Source organism: Poecilia formosa, unplaced genomic scaffold (genome assembly GCF_000485575.1).
Source record: "Poecilia formosa unplaced genomic scaffold, Poecilia_formosa-5.1.2 Scaffold53, whole genome shotgun sequence".
NCBI lineage: Eukaryota > Metazoa > Chordata > Actinopteri > Cyprinodontiformes > Poeciliidae > Poecilia > Poecilia formosa.
The window spans coordinates 364,875-386,546 of NW_006799992.1; the positions used below are offsets into that span (position 1 = coordinate 364,875).

The following is a 21,672-nucleotide window of genomic DNA, read 5'->3' on the forward strand; positions in this document are numbered from 1 at the left end:
TGATACATGTCATTGTTAAAAAAAAAAAAAAAAACATCAAGCTGCCACTTTAACTGGAAAGTGCTCAGCCACAATGGCTTCGGTTTTAAGCATGTCAATAAAAATAAAAAAAAACTATGCCTCAAAGGCAACTGCTTCAGTTGAATTAAATCTCCATTCTCATGGAGCCGAGGCTGTAAAGGTAAGAGGGAAATTCCCTTCAAATATTATGAACCGACATAATCAACCTATTTCAAAACATTTCAAAGAACATTCACTTTATTTCTTTTTGATAAAGAGACCAATATCTCAACTCTAAAACACAGTTCACTCAATAATACAACTGAAAAGAAATGCACACTTAAATTAGGAACATTTATATTTAAATTTTAACAGTAAAACAAAGAAAAATACCTTAAAAAGTAGTTTCTCTTTTTTATATTCAAGTACATACCGAAGACATTTTTGTTCAGATTATTCTTTGTATTCCTTTGCTCCAAAATAAAACGTACTAAATTCACCAGTTAATGTTGCTGTACTATATGTAGCCTACACATTAAAAACTGCACGTTTTCCCTTTAAATTTCCATTGACAAAAGGCAGTCATATATTTATAGGTATACACACACACACACTTTTTATTTACCTTTTTATGTAACTTTTAGATTGTATTTTCCACATAGCATAACAAAAAACATAGGACAACTTGTGAAAAGCAAGTTGCTACAGTTTACTTATAAAATAAAATTGTACTGGTTTTGTGTTTACCATTCCTAATATGAGATTTGTTGTTCAACAACAACAACAACAACTAATTCCTCTCCTTCGTGTGGTAAAGTCTGCTATCTGATTCTTACAGGACATTCAGCAACAACTGGCACGTTTACACGTTTCCTGATTGGACAGGCCCTCCTACCTGTGGTTACTGAAACTTTGATCAGACCGCAGTTATCAGCCTCCAGGATTCTCTCTTTGTCTCCAGATAAAACACCATCATAAGTCTGGGATCATAATGGCCCATACTAATGCTTATCAGAGTGCTTCACATCCACTCTTACATGCAGTGCTGCACAAGCACATTATGGTGCGATAGCGTGAGCTTTGTGCACCGTCACTGCGTGATAAGAATGGGCAGATAAAAAACAACAAGCTCCTTGAAGCAGGCATGAAGGTTCGGATATGCAAACAGGGGGGAAGTTGAGGTATGAGACATATTTAAGCATAAAGGCCTCTTGGTTAAACATGTTTTTTGGTTTAAAAAAAACAAAAAAAAAAACAGAGTGGGAGAAAAAATACGATCTGTCCAAAAAAAAAAAAAAAAAAACAGAGTGGGAGAAAAAATACGATCTGTCCCAAAAATGACCCTGACAGAGCTTTAGTTCAATTGTTGACAGTTTTTAAGCTGTTGGATTGTGTTTTGTGACAACATCAATGGATTGGATCCTATTAAAATAAGCTGCCATTCCTCTATCCCCTTTAAAACTGAAATCCTGTTCAACAAATATAATCACTTGGCTTTTTTTTTTCCCTCCTTTCCATTGTTCGTCATCCATTTGTACCATTAGGGAAAAAAGATACCAGAACGGTGAGACGTTCTGGAACGAAAACCAGAAAGAAAGATGCAACTTACCTACAGGAGATGGCATTTTGATCAGCACATAAAAAAAAGAGACAAAAAACGGCAATTAGACACAGTTTAAACCAATGATTTACCCATTTATTTTCAAAGGAAGCATCCGTGTTTGCCATTTTAATCATCTATGTACAGCCTCATGATGCATCCATGTACCGGGAAAAGGGCCACAATCTAAGATTTCCGTGTCTGAGTTTTAATGAGGCCTTGCAGGTTTGTTCATATCTGCTAATCTGGATTTACAAATGTTCTTCATGGTGATGATGAGCTTATTTCAGTGTATGGAAATGTGTCCCAAATGCTCTAAGACTGTTATGCAAGAGTTTCAATAAGCATCTCACAAACCATCAGTACTGTCCCAAGCAGACACGGCCAAAAATGTATAAATACCTCCTTAATAACATTTATATGAGACCGAATTCTGGTTCTGATTGCAACAGCAATTCAGTGCCAAGGTATAGTGGCGATGTAGGTTAATCCGTGTTCTCGAAAATATTACCAGCCGAACCGACATACTGTAGATCCACAGAAAACCTCAAGCAAATACTACTAAGCCTCACAGCACCCAACTTTCATGTTAACATGTTTTGCATTTGGCAAAAGTCAAAGTCTTGACTCAGAATTTGACATCTGTTACATTTTATTTGATGACCTCATGTACTGTAGATAACAAACAGCTTTATGAGAGGCAATAATATAGACAGGAGCCCAGACAGGCGTCTAGATAAGGAAAGTTTAGCTTTAAGTTAGTTAGCCTTGACCTTTCCGAACAAGATTTTTTTTGAAGTTTGGCCTTATGGCAAGCAGAAATCAAGAAAATGTTCAAGCGCAAGTTCTGTTGCAATGATCAGATTTGTTTTTAACTCTGAAAATAACTCCAGCTTTCACATCAACTTGCCCGAGAAAATGTACAACTTCACCAGGAGAACCTACAGCAGCTTGTGCACCAAGGCGGCTCAGGAAGGTCAAATCGAGCCTGACCAGGAAACAATCAGCTGCATACCTATTACCGTGACAACAGAGGCAAACACCCAAAAAAAGACAGGCAACAGGCTGCGCCAAAAATTGCAGGCTTTGAATCTGAAGGCAGTAATTTTAAAGCTATATTTACTCTGAGGCAGTGCGCATGGCGGCCCACGTGTCTAGTAATTGGTTCTGGTGCGTGTATGAATGTGATCTCCAGTTGTTACACATGCAAAAGTGGAGAATTACTCTAAAGTTTCCTTAGCGAAGAATATGGAGAATGAGTTGTCTGGATGAGAACAATTTTAGAATGACCTGTCTATGACTCCGACTCTGGCCTAGCATTAGCTATAAAAAGACATAACTGCACATAACAGAGAGACAGGAAGAGACAGAAGACAGAGGGCAGCGCTAGATTAAGCTACCAGACCATTTGAATGGCAGAAACAAAGGGTTGCAAATGTGATACATGTCATTGTTAAAAAAAAAAACCCATCATGCCTGGTCTTAGTAAAGAATAAGTATAAGTTTTTACTGCCCTCGAGATTTGTAGCTTGCCAGTACAAGAAAGTTATAACATTAAAACAGAGGATTGAGCAGAAAAGAGTTGTAGCTTTTTGAGGAACTACGTGTGCCGTAAACATGGATGATGTGTAGACAGACTGCATATCAAAAGATATGCAAGAAAATATTTATTTGGCTCTAAAGACACTTTAGGTAGTTAAAAATATTCCGGTGTAATAAAATCCTATTAAAAGCCACACATTAGAGCAATAGGCAAGCAATGGAAATTCCAGTAACATTTCTAAGCAATCAATGTTCAAAAAATTTAAACTAAACAATGTGTTATTTTTGCAACACATTGTTTGTCTGACAAACTGCTCGAAGTGGTTGGAATAAAACCTCATGAGCCGTCAAGTTTAATGTTTCATGATAAAAACATCTAACATAAGGAACAATTTAAGCTCCACCAGGGTGCTGCTCTTTGACTTACAGAAGTATTTCAAGCCCTCAAATTATTCAAGTTATGCGCATCTCCTGAGCTGTTTTAGGAAACGGGCACGTTCGGACACAACACAGAAAATTGAGACATGCGATAAACAACAGCGGCGACAAGCTTCACATTCCTGTCAGGTAACTTATTTGTAGATTAAAATGCTCTCATTTGTTCAGAGTGACAGATTAAAAATATGGTCAAATCGAACAGAGACAGTTAGTCGAAGCGAGGACCAGGTTAAATCAGAGCGCTTCAGTACTATTCAGTACTAATTCACAAGAAGAGAAGATACATGATACTGGAATTACAAGAACACGATTAGACAAGATTTTAGCGTTCTTGAGAGAAATTGAAGAATCATTGGTTTTTATGTTTTTTTGTTCACATTTTTCGAAGTATTTGTAGTCGGTGCCAAATGACTCAGTCTAGGTTTCCATGTACGAAAACTTTCTTGGTTGTCCAATTCTGAGGTGAACTTCATTTGAACAAAATACTGAAAATGTTCTCTTTTGTTTTCCCAAAAAAACTAAAGTTGTAAAGTATCGATAGCGGTGGCATAAGGAAAAGCTTGTACAGTGTAGAATGATTCTGTATCTTTAGTTTTTGAATTAAAGAGGATCAAATGCAGTCCTCCTTTAATAAAAACTGTCAAATAGTTCTTAATCTAGTACTGATACACTGTGAGACTGAATTTAGCCACATGAGCTACTTGCGCTATTCTCACGTTGATCTGCATCTTGTCTGACGCACCAAAATATTTGAGGCATTGCAGGACTATTGGCTCTTACTAAACCATTAGGTAGGTTATCATGGAGCAGCATTAGTGCATTTTCCATGAAGGGTTCAAGACAAAGCTACAGTTACAACCACCGTCGTATAACTCTCAGTGACGGCTGATTGATGTATGAACCAAGATATAATCGGTGTATAACTGGACTAATCTCAGGCATAACACCCAAGAATCTCTATGAGAACTAGAAATGACATTTTCACGTCAGCCAAGACAGCCAAATAGGAAGCATAAACTCATCCATTTAGTTCACTTGTTCACAATAGTCAACCATCCAAAGATGACCCTCTGCCTGACACCAAACTCTGAGTGGTACCAGGCTGTGACACAACCATTTACATGATGTCACCTTCTTCCGGTCGGACAAGTCTTTATCAATCGCACACACACGCACAGAGCCCTCTTTCACCGCCAACTCGATGTCCACCCTCTAAACCAAACAGGGCTCCCACTCACTCGCCATAGCAACAAGGAAGTGCAGGTTGTAAACACACAGAGAAAGAGGCAATAAATAGACTGATGTGTTTCTATATTTACTTTCCCGTATAAAGAAAATGATTGAATCACTGGTTTTAGGGAGAAAGAGAACGATTGCATGGGCATTTCTTTTGTTTTTTTTTATGGTCTCTCTTCATTCTCACCTATTTTGTGCTGAGGTCTGTACACCCAGTTGTCATCATCCTCGGACTCGTCTTTTTGCGGCATGTGAAGATGAGTGCGTGAGCGTGAGCGGCGGTTGGGAACCAGATGGAGATCGTTTTGACTGTGGAAGAAGCGTCTCCCCTGGTGGGACAGGGGGGACATGTTGAGCCAACTGAGAGCCCGCGACAGCCCTGCTGGCTTTTCCTTGTGGAATGAAGCGGAACGCCGGTCTCCTCTCATCTTTGCTTGGAGAGGCAAGTTTATGAGGAGGTCAGATGAAATAGTTTAAGGTAATTAGCCTCCTTAGACACTAATCCAGCGGTTGAATGTCTGTTTTAAGAGCAGCTCCAAATATCAAGGGAAAGCAATCCAAATCCACACACATTCCAATCAGATTCCACATTGAGGAGTAAATTAGTTTCAGGAGGAACTTCATCCATAAGCCAAGTATGTTGTCCGACTCCACATCACGATTTCGACTCGACAGCTCCCAACTTTCGACCCCGTTCACATCATCCTCCTTTCACAAACTGAAATTCCTTCTTCAAACCATCCTTCCACATCTCTTCCGTTTCTTTTTGCCTTACGTCTTTGGGCATGATTCCAAAACCCAAGGGAGTAATTAGGCAATCCAGTTAGCTGGAAAAAACATCCACCCCTCTACGCAGGCTTTCCATTTAAAAAAAAAAAAAAGGGGTGGGGAGAGAGATTTCCAAACTTGAAGAAGATAATGTTCAATCACAGCGAATTGGCAGTTGTAATTTAAAACCACGCGTGTTTTCCAGTGCTGTTATCTCACGTCGCTGGAGCTCATTAGGTGACACACAACCCGTCAGTGCAGCGGCAGACGAAGAGGTTAAGAAGTGTCAGTCTCCCTGGATCTATTCCCAGCCTGATGAAGGTATTTGCATGCTCACAGGAGAGCAAAAACACAGTCACATATCTTATCCTCCTGCCAAATAAAGATCTCTCGTCTTCTCCCGATTCTTCTTGTTTTCTCCTCCAGTATTGAAGATGCTGGTAAAGGACGAAAAGGTGAACCAAGCATGAGAAGAGTCTTTACCAAAAAAAAAAAAAAAAAAAGCAAAGTAAAGTAAAGAAGAGAAACAGAAAATGCTCCAGGCGTTGGTAGCCACCAAGTTCAGGACCGACCAATCAGCTGATCAGCGCCTGAGATAAGAGTATCAGGAAGGCTGCACCTGCTGCACGCCCAAAAAAAAAACAAACACTCCAGACGGTTTTACAAAAGAAAGCTCAGTCTGCTGAGGATTCCCAGAACTTTCTGCTCCTGGAGAGAGCAGACTGCAAGTGTATGACTATGAGGAACTGCCGGGAGTACACCCAACCCTAAAACACACTAAACTGAAATACGAGTCAGCCCTTCCCTTCTTCCTTATTTCCTGCCTTTCTGTTTTTCTGCGATCCCTGATCTCCGCCCTTCTCCCTCATCTGATAGCCAGCATGGCAACCACTCCCCACACCCTACTTCGCACCTTGTTTTGCCCCTTCTACCTTTTCTGTTTGCTCTCCGTGTTATTCATGCTCTCCAGGCTCCTGCTTCCCTAATAAACCTGCATTTCGCCGCAGGACAATTCAAAATCCCGTAAAAGCTCTCTGCAGCTGGTATGCACTGCATGTTAAAGGCGTGCAAAAATAAAAGTGTCTTATAGGTCACAGCATGTTTTGGTAGCTGGCTTGAGCTCACTAACATGCAGGGAGCAACTGGAATAGCAGGGTAAAATTCAGCCAAACACTAACAAATTTTGGAGAAAAAAAACCACTTGTTATAAACACAAAATCACACACAGACCCTCAGGTACAACACCTCCTACGATATTTATTAGGGAGGTGGAGTTTTCCCACCCCACTGTGAATGCAGAACAGACATGTGACCAACAAGGTGCGACAGCAGATTGTTTGTTCAAAAACCAGTAGTCTGTCAGTTTCACAATCTTAAGTAAACTCAACCATAAAAAAGTTGGTGGATTACTTGTTGTTGTAAAATAATCTGCATCTTTAAGACACTATGTTCCATCTCGGGATGGATCGGTTACATTGCTGAAATCCGATTCCTCTTTCGGTGTAGTCCTGTAGAGTAAACCAACACTCCAGAACTCGTTGCTCATTCGGGCTCCTCACATTAATTTTCATTTTTTGTTTTTCACTTTGAATCAGAAAATAAATAAACATAGCTGTGTGGCCAAGTTCTCAAATGGTAGCCATCAGGAACAAGTTCCATAATAATATACAGTGACAGATATGGCTGTGTTTAAAGACCTTTGTTCAGAGTGATGACACATGAGGCCACAAGTCCTTTAATATTTAACCAGGACTATTTTCTATTGAGCGGAGACGGAGGGATCAGTTTGGTTGGCGTTGAAAGACTAATAACTAACAGGCCATTATGTTGATGAGGAAATTATCTGGTTCAAACATGCAGGCATTAGACAGGGTACCCTCAACACCATGGGTCCAAAAAAAAAGTGCAATTTCCTTCAAAGCCAAACACCCCCCAGAGAACAAGAAAGCTGAGAAGGTCAGCATCCTAGTTCAACCCCCTACTTCATTTTGATTTCATGAAACGTACAAGCAGTGCCAATAATCAATACGAAAACCGATACCAATGGCTGGATCTTTGCGCAGTGCACATCCGGTCAATACTGGCTTGGCTTTAATGCTCGGGTACAGAAAAACGCAATAAATATGCTGTCAAAGCGACAAACGTCTGACTATGCCACCATTTGTCACTTTGGCGTTTGCACTTTGGAGTGCAAATTATCTTGCAAAAGCTTTTATGAAGACTGACATGAATCTGTATTCATCCCCTTTTAAGTGGATACCCCCCAAATAAGGGCGAGGTTAGGCGAGGTGAGAGTTAATCAGAGAAGCAGCCAACAGGCCTGTGGTAAACGTGAGGAACTGGAGCCACAGAACAAGATCCAGGGCACAAGGACTGACATTTCCCTCTGGGATTAATGAAGTATATTGGTTCATTCACTCATCAGCTTCCTCTGTAGGATAGCTGGGAGTCAGTCTTGTAAATAAAAGTAACCAGCTCTGTCACCTTAGCACCTTAGGGAAGTTGCAAAGCATCCCGGGCATGCTCTGGCTCGTCCCACTGGGAGGAGACCCCGGGACAGACTCAGAACTTTCAGGAGGAACTTGATGTTCCTTCTGGCCTGGGAACACCGTAGGATCCCGAAGAACGAGCTGAAGAGTGTTGCTAAGATGGGGAGCTGATTGGTACACCAAGTATAGGAAGTTGTCCATCAATGGAGGCTCAACACAGCTGTCCTCAGGTCCACTCTTGGCCTGGTCCATTTACTTCACATCTTCCCTCTTCTCTCTCTGACTCCTGGCTTGTCTACTAAACTGTCTGATAAAGGTCTTTTTTTGAAACTAGAGAGACTTCTGAGTAACTTCCAGCACAAATTAATTAGGAGATAATCCTCTAATACCAGTGAGGGTAACAGAAAATGTTTAGGACATAGTTGAAAAAAAAAAAAATCTAACAATGATTTTAAGGTAGAGGAAACTTTCAAGTTTTTTGGTTTCGTAAGTCGAAATGTTTTGAAAAACTACTCCTGTATATTGTTGTTGCTTCATTCCTGCTCCACGGGAGAAGATGTAAAGGATCACATGCTGCTGCTCTGTGTGCAGTAAAAAATAAGAATAATTTAAAAAATAAATCATACCAGTATAATGAGACTTTTTAACAAGACCTCTGACCGTGCAAGTTGCCATAAAGGAAGTATGCATGTTCAGGTAAATGCCGACGGGCTTGTGATTATATCAGCACAGACATTTAGCTGTGTTTACCCAGGAGAGGACACATGCCTTAGACACGTACAAGATAAACTCCAAGGATTTCTTTCTGGATCTTACCTCCATGATATCATAAGAATGGAGACAGGTAAATCTGAATTACTGGATAATTAAAGAAATTAAAGGATATCTAAAGATTAGCAGGATCCCAAGAAATGCAATATAAACAGCAAAAACCTATTATTTGGTGACATTAAGACAATTATCGTAATTTGCAAAAAAACAAAAAAAAAAACAAACAATAATTCAGATTCACTTTTGAAGTCACCGGTTATCTGGATTACACAAGAAAATCCTGTAATTTTAGCCAACATAAAAGCGGCCCTACTAAACTGACTAAATTACATATTGAGCTAAATAAACACCCCCAAAGATCAAAATATATCAACTACTCCGTGCACGCTCTCTTCACTTCTGCACGACACAAATGGCGACATGCGAGTGCGATCTGGTTGCAAGGTAACTCAATCCAACACAAGAGCAACCGCTGACACTAAATACACCCCCGATCAGACGCTCCTCTAAGGGATAAACATCACTTCCTGAGCTTTGCGAGTGAAAAAACAGCCCACAGAAGTGCATCCGCACGTCCGCAATTGTCTCATCCAGATAGAAGCCCTGGCCGGGCGTCCCTGCCAAGTTTCAAATCCCAGCAAGTCGAGTTCGTCTCTCAGCAAGCAGCACGTCTCCAGAGCCAGTTAAACACAGGGGTTCAGCTGCACCGCAGAGGAAACCTTTTATTACCCATGAGCACCTCGCATTTACAGGGACGGTTTACGTGGGAGTCTGCGCTGGTGCGAGGCCGTTTCTGTCCAAGACCGCGTGTGGGAACAAAACTCACAAAAGCAGAATGCGACAGAGTTAGTTGAATGTTTTTGTATTTTTGCATTGTGGGTGCAGATTTTCACACTATTAACAAAACGCTGCCTGACGTACGACAAAATGAGAAGCTAGAGAGATCTGCCTTTAGTTAAACGCCACAATTTATCTAGCCTTCACTTACCCCCGCCTGTATCTCTCAAGAAATCTATGCTCGTGTTTGTTTCTGCACATGCCATAAATTTGACAGCTTTTTTTTTTTTTACTGCAGAATAGAAAAATCTACAGTAGGAAGAGCAACGTAAAGCAATAAAAAATAAGCTAATCCTAAATTGTTGCAACATGTGGTATGAAAACTGACCATTATTTATAAAGAAAAAAAAAACACTGCATGTTATGAATTATGCAGTTCTCTCGTGGGTAGAACTTGCTTCAGTAGTAGTTATATTTACACCACGTGACATACATGTAATTGATATGTTGAACACTATTCCTGTTTTTCTTGCATGTCATAAATTGCCACGTAGTAAACTATTCTATAATCAGGTGAGATATTCCGCAACTTAAAGCCACCAGAGGCCCTGCAGGGCTTGTAGCTAAGCAACAACCCTCTGGATGGCAGACAGGAGGACTGCTCTGCTCTCTCGTCTTTCTCTCTCTCTTTATATCTATATCTGTATCTAGATTGATAGATCTATATTATATACATATACACACACTTATATAGAAGTAAGTAAAACTCATTAAGAAGGATGTTTGTTCAACTATAACCAGAGAAAAAATTATCTTAAGCTTACAACATGGTTTCCATGGTATTTCGAAATTAATCGAGCCCACAGCCTCACAGATCCTCTATCGTACTTATCACTGGAGATGAGTTGTTTATCCACATATTTTTAATTAATTTTACACCAAACCCATCTGGACATTTGTTTCCAAAAAGCTCAAGATTTTTTATTTCTTTTTTACCGAGTTGCGATTTATGAATGCATACCAGAGATGATATAATCACATTAAAATGTGAGCCTCCAAACTTGAATCTCTGAATACTTTTTTTTTTATTTTTTTTTTTACATACTTTATATGCAATTCCCGTTTCCAACCACATGGTGGCACTACTCGTTTAACTTTACTTGTCCCAAACTCTCTTGGACTCTCTTGCATTAAGGTAATAGTATATTACCTTAATGCAAAGTCAAATGGGCCAGAAAATATCTGCAGATGCTGGTCTTTATTCATTTATCCATGTTGAGCACCACATAATTAGACTTCAGTTCATAAACAATGAAGGCCTGGAGGGAATAAAGTTTGTGTATTTACAAGACCCTCTGTTCGAGTGAGTGTTGTGTGACGATAACAATCTATAGTGGGTGATAACGCAGTTATTTCAAACATTCAAGGCCTATCTATGGCCTCAGTGGAATAGCACTTTTAAAATCACACACACTTCGGGTCTTGCTGAGTTGTTAAATGTTGACCACACTTCTGGAAACACCAAGGTCAACATGTGTCACCCCAGTTTGGAGAAATCCCTACTCCCTCTGGCCATGTGCTTGAAATAGCTCAAATCCAGCGGTCATACACTAGTGCTGCAAGAAAACAAATGTATATATCTATATGTGATGTTCTCACATTAGAACACAATGAAGAGACGTCCTGCAGCTACAAACCTTTGACCTCTTACTTGTGACCCACACTTTCCAACAGACTCACAGCTGCTGCTCAGTATATGCGTAGACGTGTGGCTGTGTGTATTTTAACAGTTATGCACTGAGGAGCTATGGATACTGGGCCATTTTATGTGTCTAAACACTCTTGTACTTCCTTCAAACAAAGACGAGTGTGTCTAAGACTTACATCTGAGAAGCAGCAAAGTGCGGCAAAAAGGCCTAGAAGCAGTTCAAATATACAGATTCTGTTCCGGGCAAAAGGTCTGTTCATGATACTGCCCCCCATCCCCCCCCACCCCGAGTATATTTGGCTAAATATTCTGACATACAGGCCGTCTGAACAAAAGACAAAACAACAGCTCTGAGGTTAGTCTTAAAAAGAACAGAAAGGAGTGGCGCTCCAGCTTATAGGACAAATGAACTCCGGTAATCCGAGAACACCCAGCAGGGCCGCGTCCAGTGGTTGAAGCAAGAGAAAGGGCGCGGCCGACTATGCATTCCTGATCAGTCATGCCTGAGCGGAGGGGGCCAGTCCAATGGACGGATGTGTAGCCAGATGTGTTCTGTGTGGGCTTTGCGCGTTCACATACTGCATTGTATGTTTCTGGTTAAAGTCTGGCTATTTTAGGAAGAATATGAGGCTTCGGTAGAGAGGACTTCATAAACACACTGTCATTTTCACTAATCTCTTTGCACTTCTTTGTTATAAAGCACAAATGGAAGGTAACTTGCTTCCTCAAGCAACAACAGTTGAATGCCAAGGAGGAGGTCTGAATCAAGCACGTAGCACTTAAAAATGTTCGGCACCCTGACTTGTTTGACTGTGTCAAAGGAGTTCCTGTTTGCACGCATCATCTAAAGAACAACGTGTTTGTCATTGCTACAGTATTTACCTGGGCTTGTGCCATCCTACTGGGTGGTTGAACCGGTTTTAAACTTCACTCAGTGGAAAAAAACAATCACAACAGCTTACATGGTTCATGTGTGCATACAGGTGTAGTTCACCTTGTACCTAAAAATAATTTTAAACTGTGTTTAATAGATGAAAATGTCTTAGAATTTGAACTTATAAAATCAGCTCATTAGAGTCGCTGTGTGAGGCTTGACTGTATGCTAATGTTGGGCATTTCAGCCATTTGGTGCAGGTGTCTTGGAACAGGGACAGTTTTAGATCGTTTTTTTGGAGATAAAACACACACACACAAAAAAACTCTTGAAATTATATATCTCAAGACAAGAAAAAAATTGAAGGCAAAAGTCAATATGTGTAACCAAACTGGAAGAAACCAGTATCAGGTACAGTAACCTAATCATGACTCATCATTAGTTCAAAATAAGAAGGAAATACAGTAGAAACACCAACAGGTGTGCCATTACAGTCTATGGCTAACTGGGTGAATGATAAACTTGTTCATAAATCATGTGACTATTGGACAGGGAGAAAAATCTGGAACTTGGTTCCCTGTAACATTTAGATGCGTCTCTGCTTCAATAAATCCCAGATAAAACGATGAGGTCGTTAGCAAGACTCTGTGGGACTAAAGAGGCAAATAATTCAGACGTTTTGGTCCAGGCGTACGTCTGCAGTACAAGTTTCCTGGGTCTTGAGGCACTGCAGTTTGAGAACTGGAGACAGGTCAATTGAAAACAGACGCTACCAAGTCAAGCACTCATCGACACCCTTTGGTTTGTAAGTAGCTACTAAGTACGTGAAGACATGCTTGCAGTTTGTTCAGGCTGTGAGAGAGAGCAAGACTTTCATCAGGTAACAGGAAGGCTAAACAGAGGAGTTAAGCTGCTCTGGTTTATCATTTTGAGCATTCAATCGCTGTCCATAATTTGACATTAATATCACAAAGGACTGTTTGGAATGCCGTATCTGTCGGCCATTGCATTAGAATTGTCAGGACTCCATATTTTGAATACATTTCTGCTGGAAGCTGCATTGCAACGACAGGCAAGAGACAGAGGAGGAAAACTGAAAACTGGGGATTTATTGCAACAGATATCACCGCAGTGTTGTAACAGTAGTGTCATATATTTTAAATATCTTGCAGCCCTAATTGATCTCCAAACACTGCCATCCAACAAAGTTAACCTACTAATTGTTTACGAGAGAAAATATTTTTTATTGGTTCAAGTCCATGTCTCAAAAAGGGCAAATGTAAAAAAAAAAAAAAACTATTAGAGGCGGAATAATGGTTCATTATTACATTTTTAATCATAAAAAATATTAAAGTTATTAGGATGTTTTAGAAAACCAGAGTACATAGTGCCCCAGTATGAAACCAAAGGACAAACTTGATCTGTGTTTGCCACAGAGCTACTTTGGTTACAAAGCCAGCGGATCTGTGGTTGCACTCCAATAATGCTGAACTTGTTACAGTGGTTACGAAATATAAACAACACTCATATTTCTGGCATTTCTTGAGAAGAGTATTTTGAAACAGAAAATTCCATCCCATAATTTAATGTGTTTTTAATTCTTTTATTGCAAAAAGTCAACTAAAGACTTGAATTGTCTAATCAGTCAGTAACTATTTGAGGCAATAGCAACGTTTCTAGCAGCAAGGTAAAAACAAAAACTTTTTCAAAACTTTTTTTTCTGTCTTTTTTTGATCATGCTGTACTACCGCTGTTGCTGCACCCTGTCAGCTGACTGTAAGAAGGCTTCTTTATAATTTTAGTGTTTAAAAGAAAGACAAATTTGGCTGTTTTGAAATATTTGTTGTCAGCACAGGCAGTCGCGGGGTGCCCATGCTTGGTCTACGGGTCAGTTAAATAGGCAGACAAGGGTTAAGGAAAAGTTCAGCTCATGTGCTGACAGCCAATTTGGCAACCCACCAGGAGTCAAATCTGGCAACACGCCCATCAAACCCCAGAGGAGCCTGCTTTCTGCTGTGTGTCTGACAGGCAGTGTGAGTCAAAGGGTGGGGGAAATATCAAGCACAAAAAAAAAACAAAAGACCAAATACCTTCTTAAACAGAAGGGAAAAGCACCAAAAGAACAATGAGGGAAAAGGTGTTTGTGCAATCAGGACGTGAAGGCTAATATTTTCCAAGTGTTTTCATTTATAAAGCATTTTTAACAAGCATAGAAGCGGCGAGAGGAAAACTAATAAAAGCCAGGATGTGTGAAGTAACAGTAGCAGAGTTTGTGTGGTCCTCGTCAACAAAACACTACCAACAATTATTCTGTTGGTGTTAACAGAGACATAGAAAGAGGGCAAGATTCATATATAGTAATAATAAAATGCAAAACAGACAAAGAAGAGAAGAGACAAAAAAAAAAAAAGAGATAAGGAGCGACACACAGAATTATGCTGATTAGGCAGGCGGCAGGCCGACCGTTACAGAGACAAAAGGGACTTGACTCAGTCTGGCTTTGTGCCGTCTACAGCTGGGAGCTGTCAAATAAACACACACGCACACGCACGTACACACACAGAGTAAGCCTACCGTTACTCTAAACTCATTCCTCCTTATCTGGGTTCACATCAATACATCAACCATTCACAAACTTCACAAAGCTGGACTGAGATCAGCTTTAATTTACCAATACGCTCACATAAACATACAAGTTCAGGCTCATTCCTGTCTGCAGCAGCAGCAGCAGCTCCACGCTGCTGGCCGACTTTCCTCCTTCCCGATCCAAGAGGCTCTTCGGCAGCCAACCATCCTTAGAGGAGGACTTAGGGGCGCAGCTGAGATCAGATCCTGGATGTGCTGCCTGCCAGCCGTTACATGCTGGGATTATAAGGAACACTGCACACAAACTGCAGGTGTAATAGCAAGCAAAACAAAGTAATGAAGGCAAAGAGGGAGTTCATGTGATTAACAATGTTCAAAGCTGCAAAACGGGCCTCAATCCCCCGCCCCTTTATGTCCGCCCTCTGTGTATAGTTCATCCAAGGTTGATGTTTTTAATTTTTCTTTACAATAAATCTCCCCAAAAAACAGATCAGTTTCAACATGTTCCCTCTTTCTGGACCTCTCTCTTCCTCATTATATGCTTCCTTTGTTCCCACACAGTCTCTCAATTCGGGGGAGGAACATAAACTCTCGGCCCACCTCGGACTCCGAGCCAAAGGCCACTGGTTGCGACCACCCGCCCACCCACAGCGCGGTCGGCGCAGCAGGGTTTTCCATGCGAGCCTCTGTGAGCGCGTTTCCTTGCAGCTGCCCTTCTTCACGCCCGACTGCATGCATGCGTGTACCTGCGCCGGCTTACAGGTGTGCGTCTGCCTACAGGCGTCTGTGTGTCTGGTTGCACGGTCTGCAGAGGGCAATCCGTGCAGTTGTTTGTTCAAGCTCTGCTCCCCACCGTAATAACGGCACGCACAGGTCATCGTTACAGGCCGGACAAAAACCATTGTTTTACTTTAATAAAATAGTGGGGACTGAAATTACAGCCGTCTCAGATCGGCACTGTGTGTTTTTCATCGTGTCTCGGGTTCCATCGGTTCGTTGGCCTCCTCCGGGGCAACTTGCCGTTTTCAAACCGGCTCAGGTTTCTGGGATTTTTGGGAAGAAAACATCTATTAGAGGTGGGTTGACATATCTGTTATTCATAGGTAATCTTTGCTTGGAGGAGCAGAAGAACAATGAAAATCATCTTTCCATCTTAACTAAGATTTTGCTTGTTCCACTGAACCTAATTCAAAGTTGAATGTCTTTTTTTATTACTAAAAGCTATTTATGTGTTTTTCCAAATGTTATTCAAACTAATAACAGAGAAAAGGGCAAAATAGTTACAGCCAGATTACCCTATTAAAATAAGTGACATTCCGATCAGTTTGGCAGATGAAAATCAGATCATTTTTCCCAAAATATTCCTTCCATTTTATGTCACTAAATTCCTCAACAAATGCAATTTACTTGATGTGCTTCTTGTTTTGAGCTTAGTAAAAATCAGATAAAGATTAGAAAACATGCTTTAATGTTTTCTGATCATTAAAGCAGGAATCCTGCAACATCCGTTTGGTTCATTTATGTTTCATCCTCTAACTCGAATGCTCATTTAATTAGCTGGTAACACCAGAGTTAATAACCTGTGGGTGCAGAGAGAGATTCCTATGGCAGCCAACAGCACTGAAGCGGACAAGCAGACACATGCAAACACACACTTTGAATCATTTTAAGGGGATGAAAAACCCTGAAGACACTTTGGAGGTAAAAACATCCATCAGTCAATGAAACCATTTTCCCCTAAATATGGAGGGGGGAAAAAAACGATCCGCCTCACACACATCCTGACAGATAACTGGAAACTATTTACCGTATTTTCCGCACTATAAGGCACACCTAAAAACCTTCAATTTCCTCAAAAGCCGACAGTGCGCCTTATATAATCCGGTGCGCCTTATACATGGACCAATATTGAGCCACAACAGGTCTAGCAACTACGGTAAGCAGCCGCCGACTTCATTTTCCCCCGTAGAAGAAGAAGCGCGCGGTGCATGCTGGGAAAGCATGCTGGTTTGTTAATAAAGTTTGACTGACCTATCTACCTACCGACCCTAGAATCAGGTCATCTGCAGGTCATTTAGCACCACGTTCTCCATGAACATGCTGTGCGCGAATGGAGAAGGGTGACCATCGTCCCGCCACGCCGCGGCCCAGTTGCGGAAGGCTCTCCTCGCTGACCGGAGTCGGACTGTTTTGTTGACATTCCGTTTAGTGCAGCTCCATCTAGTGGATGCAAAAAGTAACTCCAGCCTCTACTGTAGGGTCTATTCTATGTGCCTTATAATGCGGTGCGCCTTATATATGAAAAAAGTTTTAAAATAGGCCATCCATTGAAGGTGCGCCTTATAGTGTGGAAAATACGGTATATGAAATAAAATCCTTACTTTTTGGATGCAAACCTATGACAAGCTAATAAAAAATAAAAAAAAAACTGAACAGAATAAAGTAGAGTTAAACTGATCTTCAATAAGTGAAACACTGAAAAAGAGACAGGTATATTTACATTCGCACAGAACATATTCCTTGTTTGTCCAATTGGGAAAACAGAAAACAAGCAACCCAAACAGGCAATGATGTCACAGGCCTGTGAAAAACAGAAAAGAAAAGAAAAAAACAGGATGCCCACTCAACACCTTCCTGACCCCCCGTGCATCGCCCAGATGCTTAAGGTGTCAGAGGTGAGGTTTCCACTTCCTTAAGAAAAAAACCCCACTTCTTTTCCCCATGTGAAAATAATGGGATGGGCAGTAAATCTCTGGATCCAAGTGACAAGTCAGACCGGTTGGACAAGTCAGCTGGAGCTTGAGACTGCCGGCGGGAGAGGGAGACATGAAGACGAGCAGCATGAAGAGGGGTGATGTGGGTCATAGGGGTGTGAGAGCGGGTCAGAGCACTGCAGCGAGGAAGAGTTTTATGACTCAGCATGAATAACGGATTCTCTCTGGGCAACTCCTAAAGGCTTTCCAAATGTACCCGACGTTAAATATAATGACCTGACAGATAACAGGTTTTGTTTTAGTCTTTGTTCCCATGTCAGTGAAGATACCCAACGGGTAATTTCCAGTTCACGGTATTTGACTACATCCACTTTATGGTCTTTTAATTATTCTGAATAGTTAGAAAATCAGCTCCGCATTTCGGCTCGGCAGCCACCGCCGAAGCATCTGGGAAAGCATAAATGACAGAGTTTCTGTTTTTCCTTTAACATCTGGCTTTCTACAAAGATAAAAACATCCCGATTCAAAAGAGTGCACTGCAGAGTGTGAGTGGGTAATCTCACAGGACTACAGAGTGTCAGATAAATAAAGCACTTACCTATTGAGATGCGGAGGAAGGGTCAAAGAGAGGTCAGATGAAAGCAGGGTGAAGGTCATGTGGAGAGAAAAAAAAAGTCTATTTATTTGGAAGATCCATTGGTTCAAATGTATAATGTGTGTCCTTTTGAACTTGACAGGAGATAAATGTCACTGCAAATTGGGGCAAAGCTAGCCTGGGTATGTTACAGAAAATCAAAGAAAATACTGTACACTAAAGAACCTCAACACTACTTAAAAGGAAAAATATATAAAGAGGGGAAAAAAAAGGCAAAACACTATTTTAAATCCGTTAAACTGAGCTTTAACTTAACTAACAATGATCAGGTGAAAATTTAAAACCAAAAACGTTTTGTTTGATTCACAAGATTTTACAAGTTTTGTAGTTTAATTTCACATTTTCATTTAATCTTCTTCTTTTTTTTTTCAAACTAGCATTAGCGAAATTAGCAACTAAGCAATTGGTTATTATACATGTAGACTATTATTGTTAGCAAGTATCACGTCCATGGCTCCAAACCCCTGTTTTAACCATGTGACCTGATGCAGACCAAAGAGAAGCTGCAAAAGCAAATGAGGTGGATTAGCTGTGCTTCAGTCAGAGGCCTCATCAGATTTGCTACAAGACTGACTGCTACTGGAGACTCTCCTTCCCCACTGCACCTCTACCCACAATGACTCTTTGAAGTTATCTGGATGAAATGATTCAGAAATGATGATGATTCAGATCCAAAAATTAAATGTAAGCATTTAATTTTTGGATCTGAATCATTGTCATAAAAATACTACCACTGTTATCTAACCTCTTATTCATACAGTGATGAACACCTTGTTTAGATTTTTTTTTTTTTTTTTTGCAAGCCACATTTGTAAATTATACATGAAATCAATGTAACGGCATCAGCTGCATTTCTAAATCTAATCGGACTGTATAGCAACACAGCAACCAGTCGACACATATAGAAATACAAACTCCCGGATGTGAAATACGATCTCTGAGCCAAGCCTTCTGTGTGCAAAAGTTAAATAGTTCATGATGTCAAAGCCTATACAAGCTACATTGATGCCCGAAACCAGCTGACGTGACACAACTCTTAAATATTCAGTAATTCAAGCGGGAGAAACAGGAAGAGGAAAGGCGAGATGTTTCAGCTTTTGATATTCTCCCAATAAGTTTATTTAAAAATAAAACAAAGCGATACAACAAAAATGTTGCTGATGGAGCATTTTGGAGAAATGACTGTTCACGCCCACAGGAAAACGCCACACGTAGAAAAGGCAAGAAAACCGGTAACAATTTTAAAAAAGAAAAAATGGCAAAAAAACAAAATGATCACCAAGGTGAATTCAAAAAAGAAATTTCAACCCGAATGTAAATACCTAAGTCAGTTATGAGCTGAAACAGAAACTCCTCACGTGTGAAAGGTTGTTAAAAAAACAAAAAAGAGAAAAAGTGTTGATGAATACAATCATCACCTCAGATGTGTGGACAGTCGACTGGAGAAAGCTGGTAAAGCATTATGAGTGTCCTTGTGTGTGTGTGTGTGTGCGTGTGCGTGTGCGTGTGTGTGTGTGTGTGTGCGCGTGCGTGCGTGCGTGCGAACAGGACAAAGATGAAAAGTCCCCGGGGGTTTGATACGGATCATTTGAACTCTTCCTGCTGCTACAATGAGACATGACCAAGCAGTCGCTGCTGCTCAGCTGAGTTATCCTTCCAGATAAATCTAGGTCAGCCAAATGGACAATTAAAACACTTGCTTTTCACAACTGGTCAGATAATAGTTCCAAATATTATAAAAGAGGAGACAGATAAAAATTCTCTTTGAATGTGTTCAATATTGTGGTCCGTAGATTTGATTTTTCCCATTATTTTTTGGATGATGCCATTTCATGCAGTGATAAAGGGGCCATTAAAGAGTATGTGTAAACAGAAGTATGTACCTTCCCCTCATTTATGCACATTTTATCAGAGGACTGTATAATAGTGATTTTTCTAATTAATCTTCATGCAAACACTGTCAGTTCATGATAACGTCTGTAGAATGCAAATATATAGTAAAGAACAGGGATCATTTAACAGGAGTTGTGACCTGCAAGTGAACGATTTAAAAAAACAACAACAAAAAAAAAAAAAACAACCAACACACCATAAGTAAGCATCAACAGGTCACAAAAAGCCCAGCACTCTTCAGGACAGAAGACGTTGCTGTGTAAAGAAGATCTGTAGTTTGCCATTTTAGTATCAGCAAGGTGATTCTCTGTTTTATCCTTCAGAGATTTCAGCCTTTATCTAAATGCTCAGCATCCAGACATATGAAAATCTCCAAGTCAACTCCCTACAATCTCTAATAAAGGCAATGCAAACAGACAATGTTCATAAATAAATAATAATGCCGGCACCTCAAACTGTGTCAATTGTTGATACAAATTTCTTAGTGCTTCTGCACCTTTAACATCTGATATCTCAAGATTTGACAAATATTGCATATTCCGCCTCTTGCACGCACCTAACTTACTTGCAGCTGTGAGAATGATCTCCCCATTGGAAGCTGCATGCGTTAAAAAGCAAGTCTGGAAAGTATCTATAAATGGAGCTTCACACTTCGCTGTCTTTAATGTTAAAAGAAAAGAAATACATAAAGGACCATCACCTCTGACACGAATTTGCCCCACAGCTGAATTTCATCTATTAAGAGAAGAGCAATGAAAAGTCCGTCTTCCAGTCCGCTGTCTCCATTCATTCTTGCGTGCTTCTTTCAACTCTCAGTCCTGACCTTGTCCTGCCTGCACACCGCCAGCCTGAACAATGCAAGCTCAGATCCCACACTGCAGCACCTGCTAATCACCATCGTCTTTTTGTCCGTCTTCCAGTCCACACATTTCTGTTCTTACTTTAGCTCCTTGTCTCACTCTCTCAGTATTTTTCATTCTCCCCACAGAACTCACACCATGTCCCTGGTAAAAGACTGCTTCATATTTAAACAATGTGTTATATTAGGTAATGTTTCATAAGCAAGTATTTGCCAAGATGCTCAGCCAAAGAAACACATGCTCAAAGATGCGTACCTGTGCAGGGGGTCTTCTTCTGCTTTTGGGATAAAATCCTACTTGCATTGACAGGCATGTTACTTGATGGATGCACATAACACTGGCAGGACGACTTCAATTTAAAGGCTACACACGAATCAGCATCCAATCTCTGCACTGCCTCGGTGCATGTGTGAAGACCCCCCACACACACGCTGACCAATCAAAAAACCTGTTATGAAGAAAGAAGAGGGGGTGAATTCATAGGAGCCCCTAACGGTGACCCCCTGCAAAACTCAGGGTTGTTGCAGTAATGTGGTCACTATCTGCCACAGTGTGCGGTTGCCAGGGTGACATAAGGCAGCCAAGTTTAACGGGACCTCCGGCCCCCTTTGAGATATCAAGTTGGGGGTCAATGGCAAATACTTCAGGGTTCTTTGAAGACCTAAGCTGCAGAACAATACAGCCTGATGCATGGGCAGATTTCATTTGATGTGTATCTGCTTTGTGAGAGTGAATCTGGCCGATACTTTGCCTCCTTATAT

General features: G+C 40.7%; 1 protein-coding gene across 4 annotated transcripts in view; it reads right to left on the reverse strand.

Annotated features, from left to right (window-relative positions):
• The window catches only part of nhsl1b (NHS-like 1b), a 96,712-nt gene that overhangs the window by 52,843 nt on the left and 22,197 nt on the right, over positions 1 to 21,672 (reverse strand). Inside the window, exon 1 of one of the 4 annotated variants that reach the window (XM_007552835.2) lies at positions 5,004 to 6,072. The exons of the other annotated variants lie outside the window; for them this stretch is intronic. Coding sequence (XP_007552897.1) covers positions 5,004 to 5,244 — 241 coding nt within the window. The 5' untranslated portion in view covers positions 5,245 to 6,072. Of the gene's footprint in view, positions 1 to 5,003; positions 6,073 to 21,672 lie in introns of those variants that run through there. 4 annotated transcript variants of the gene reach the window in all.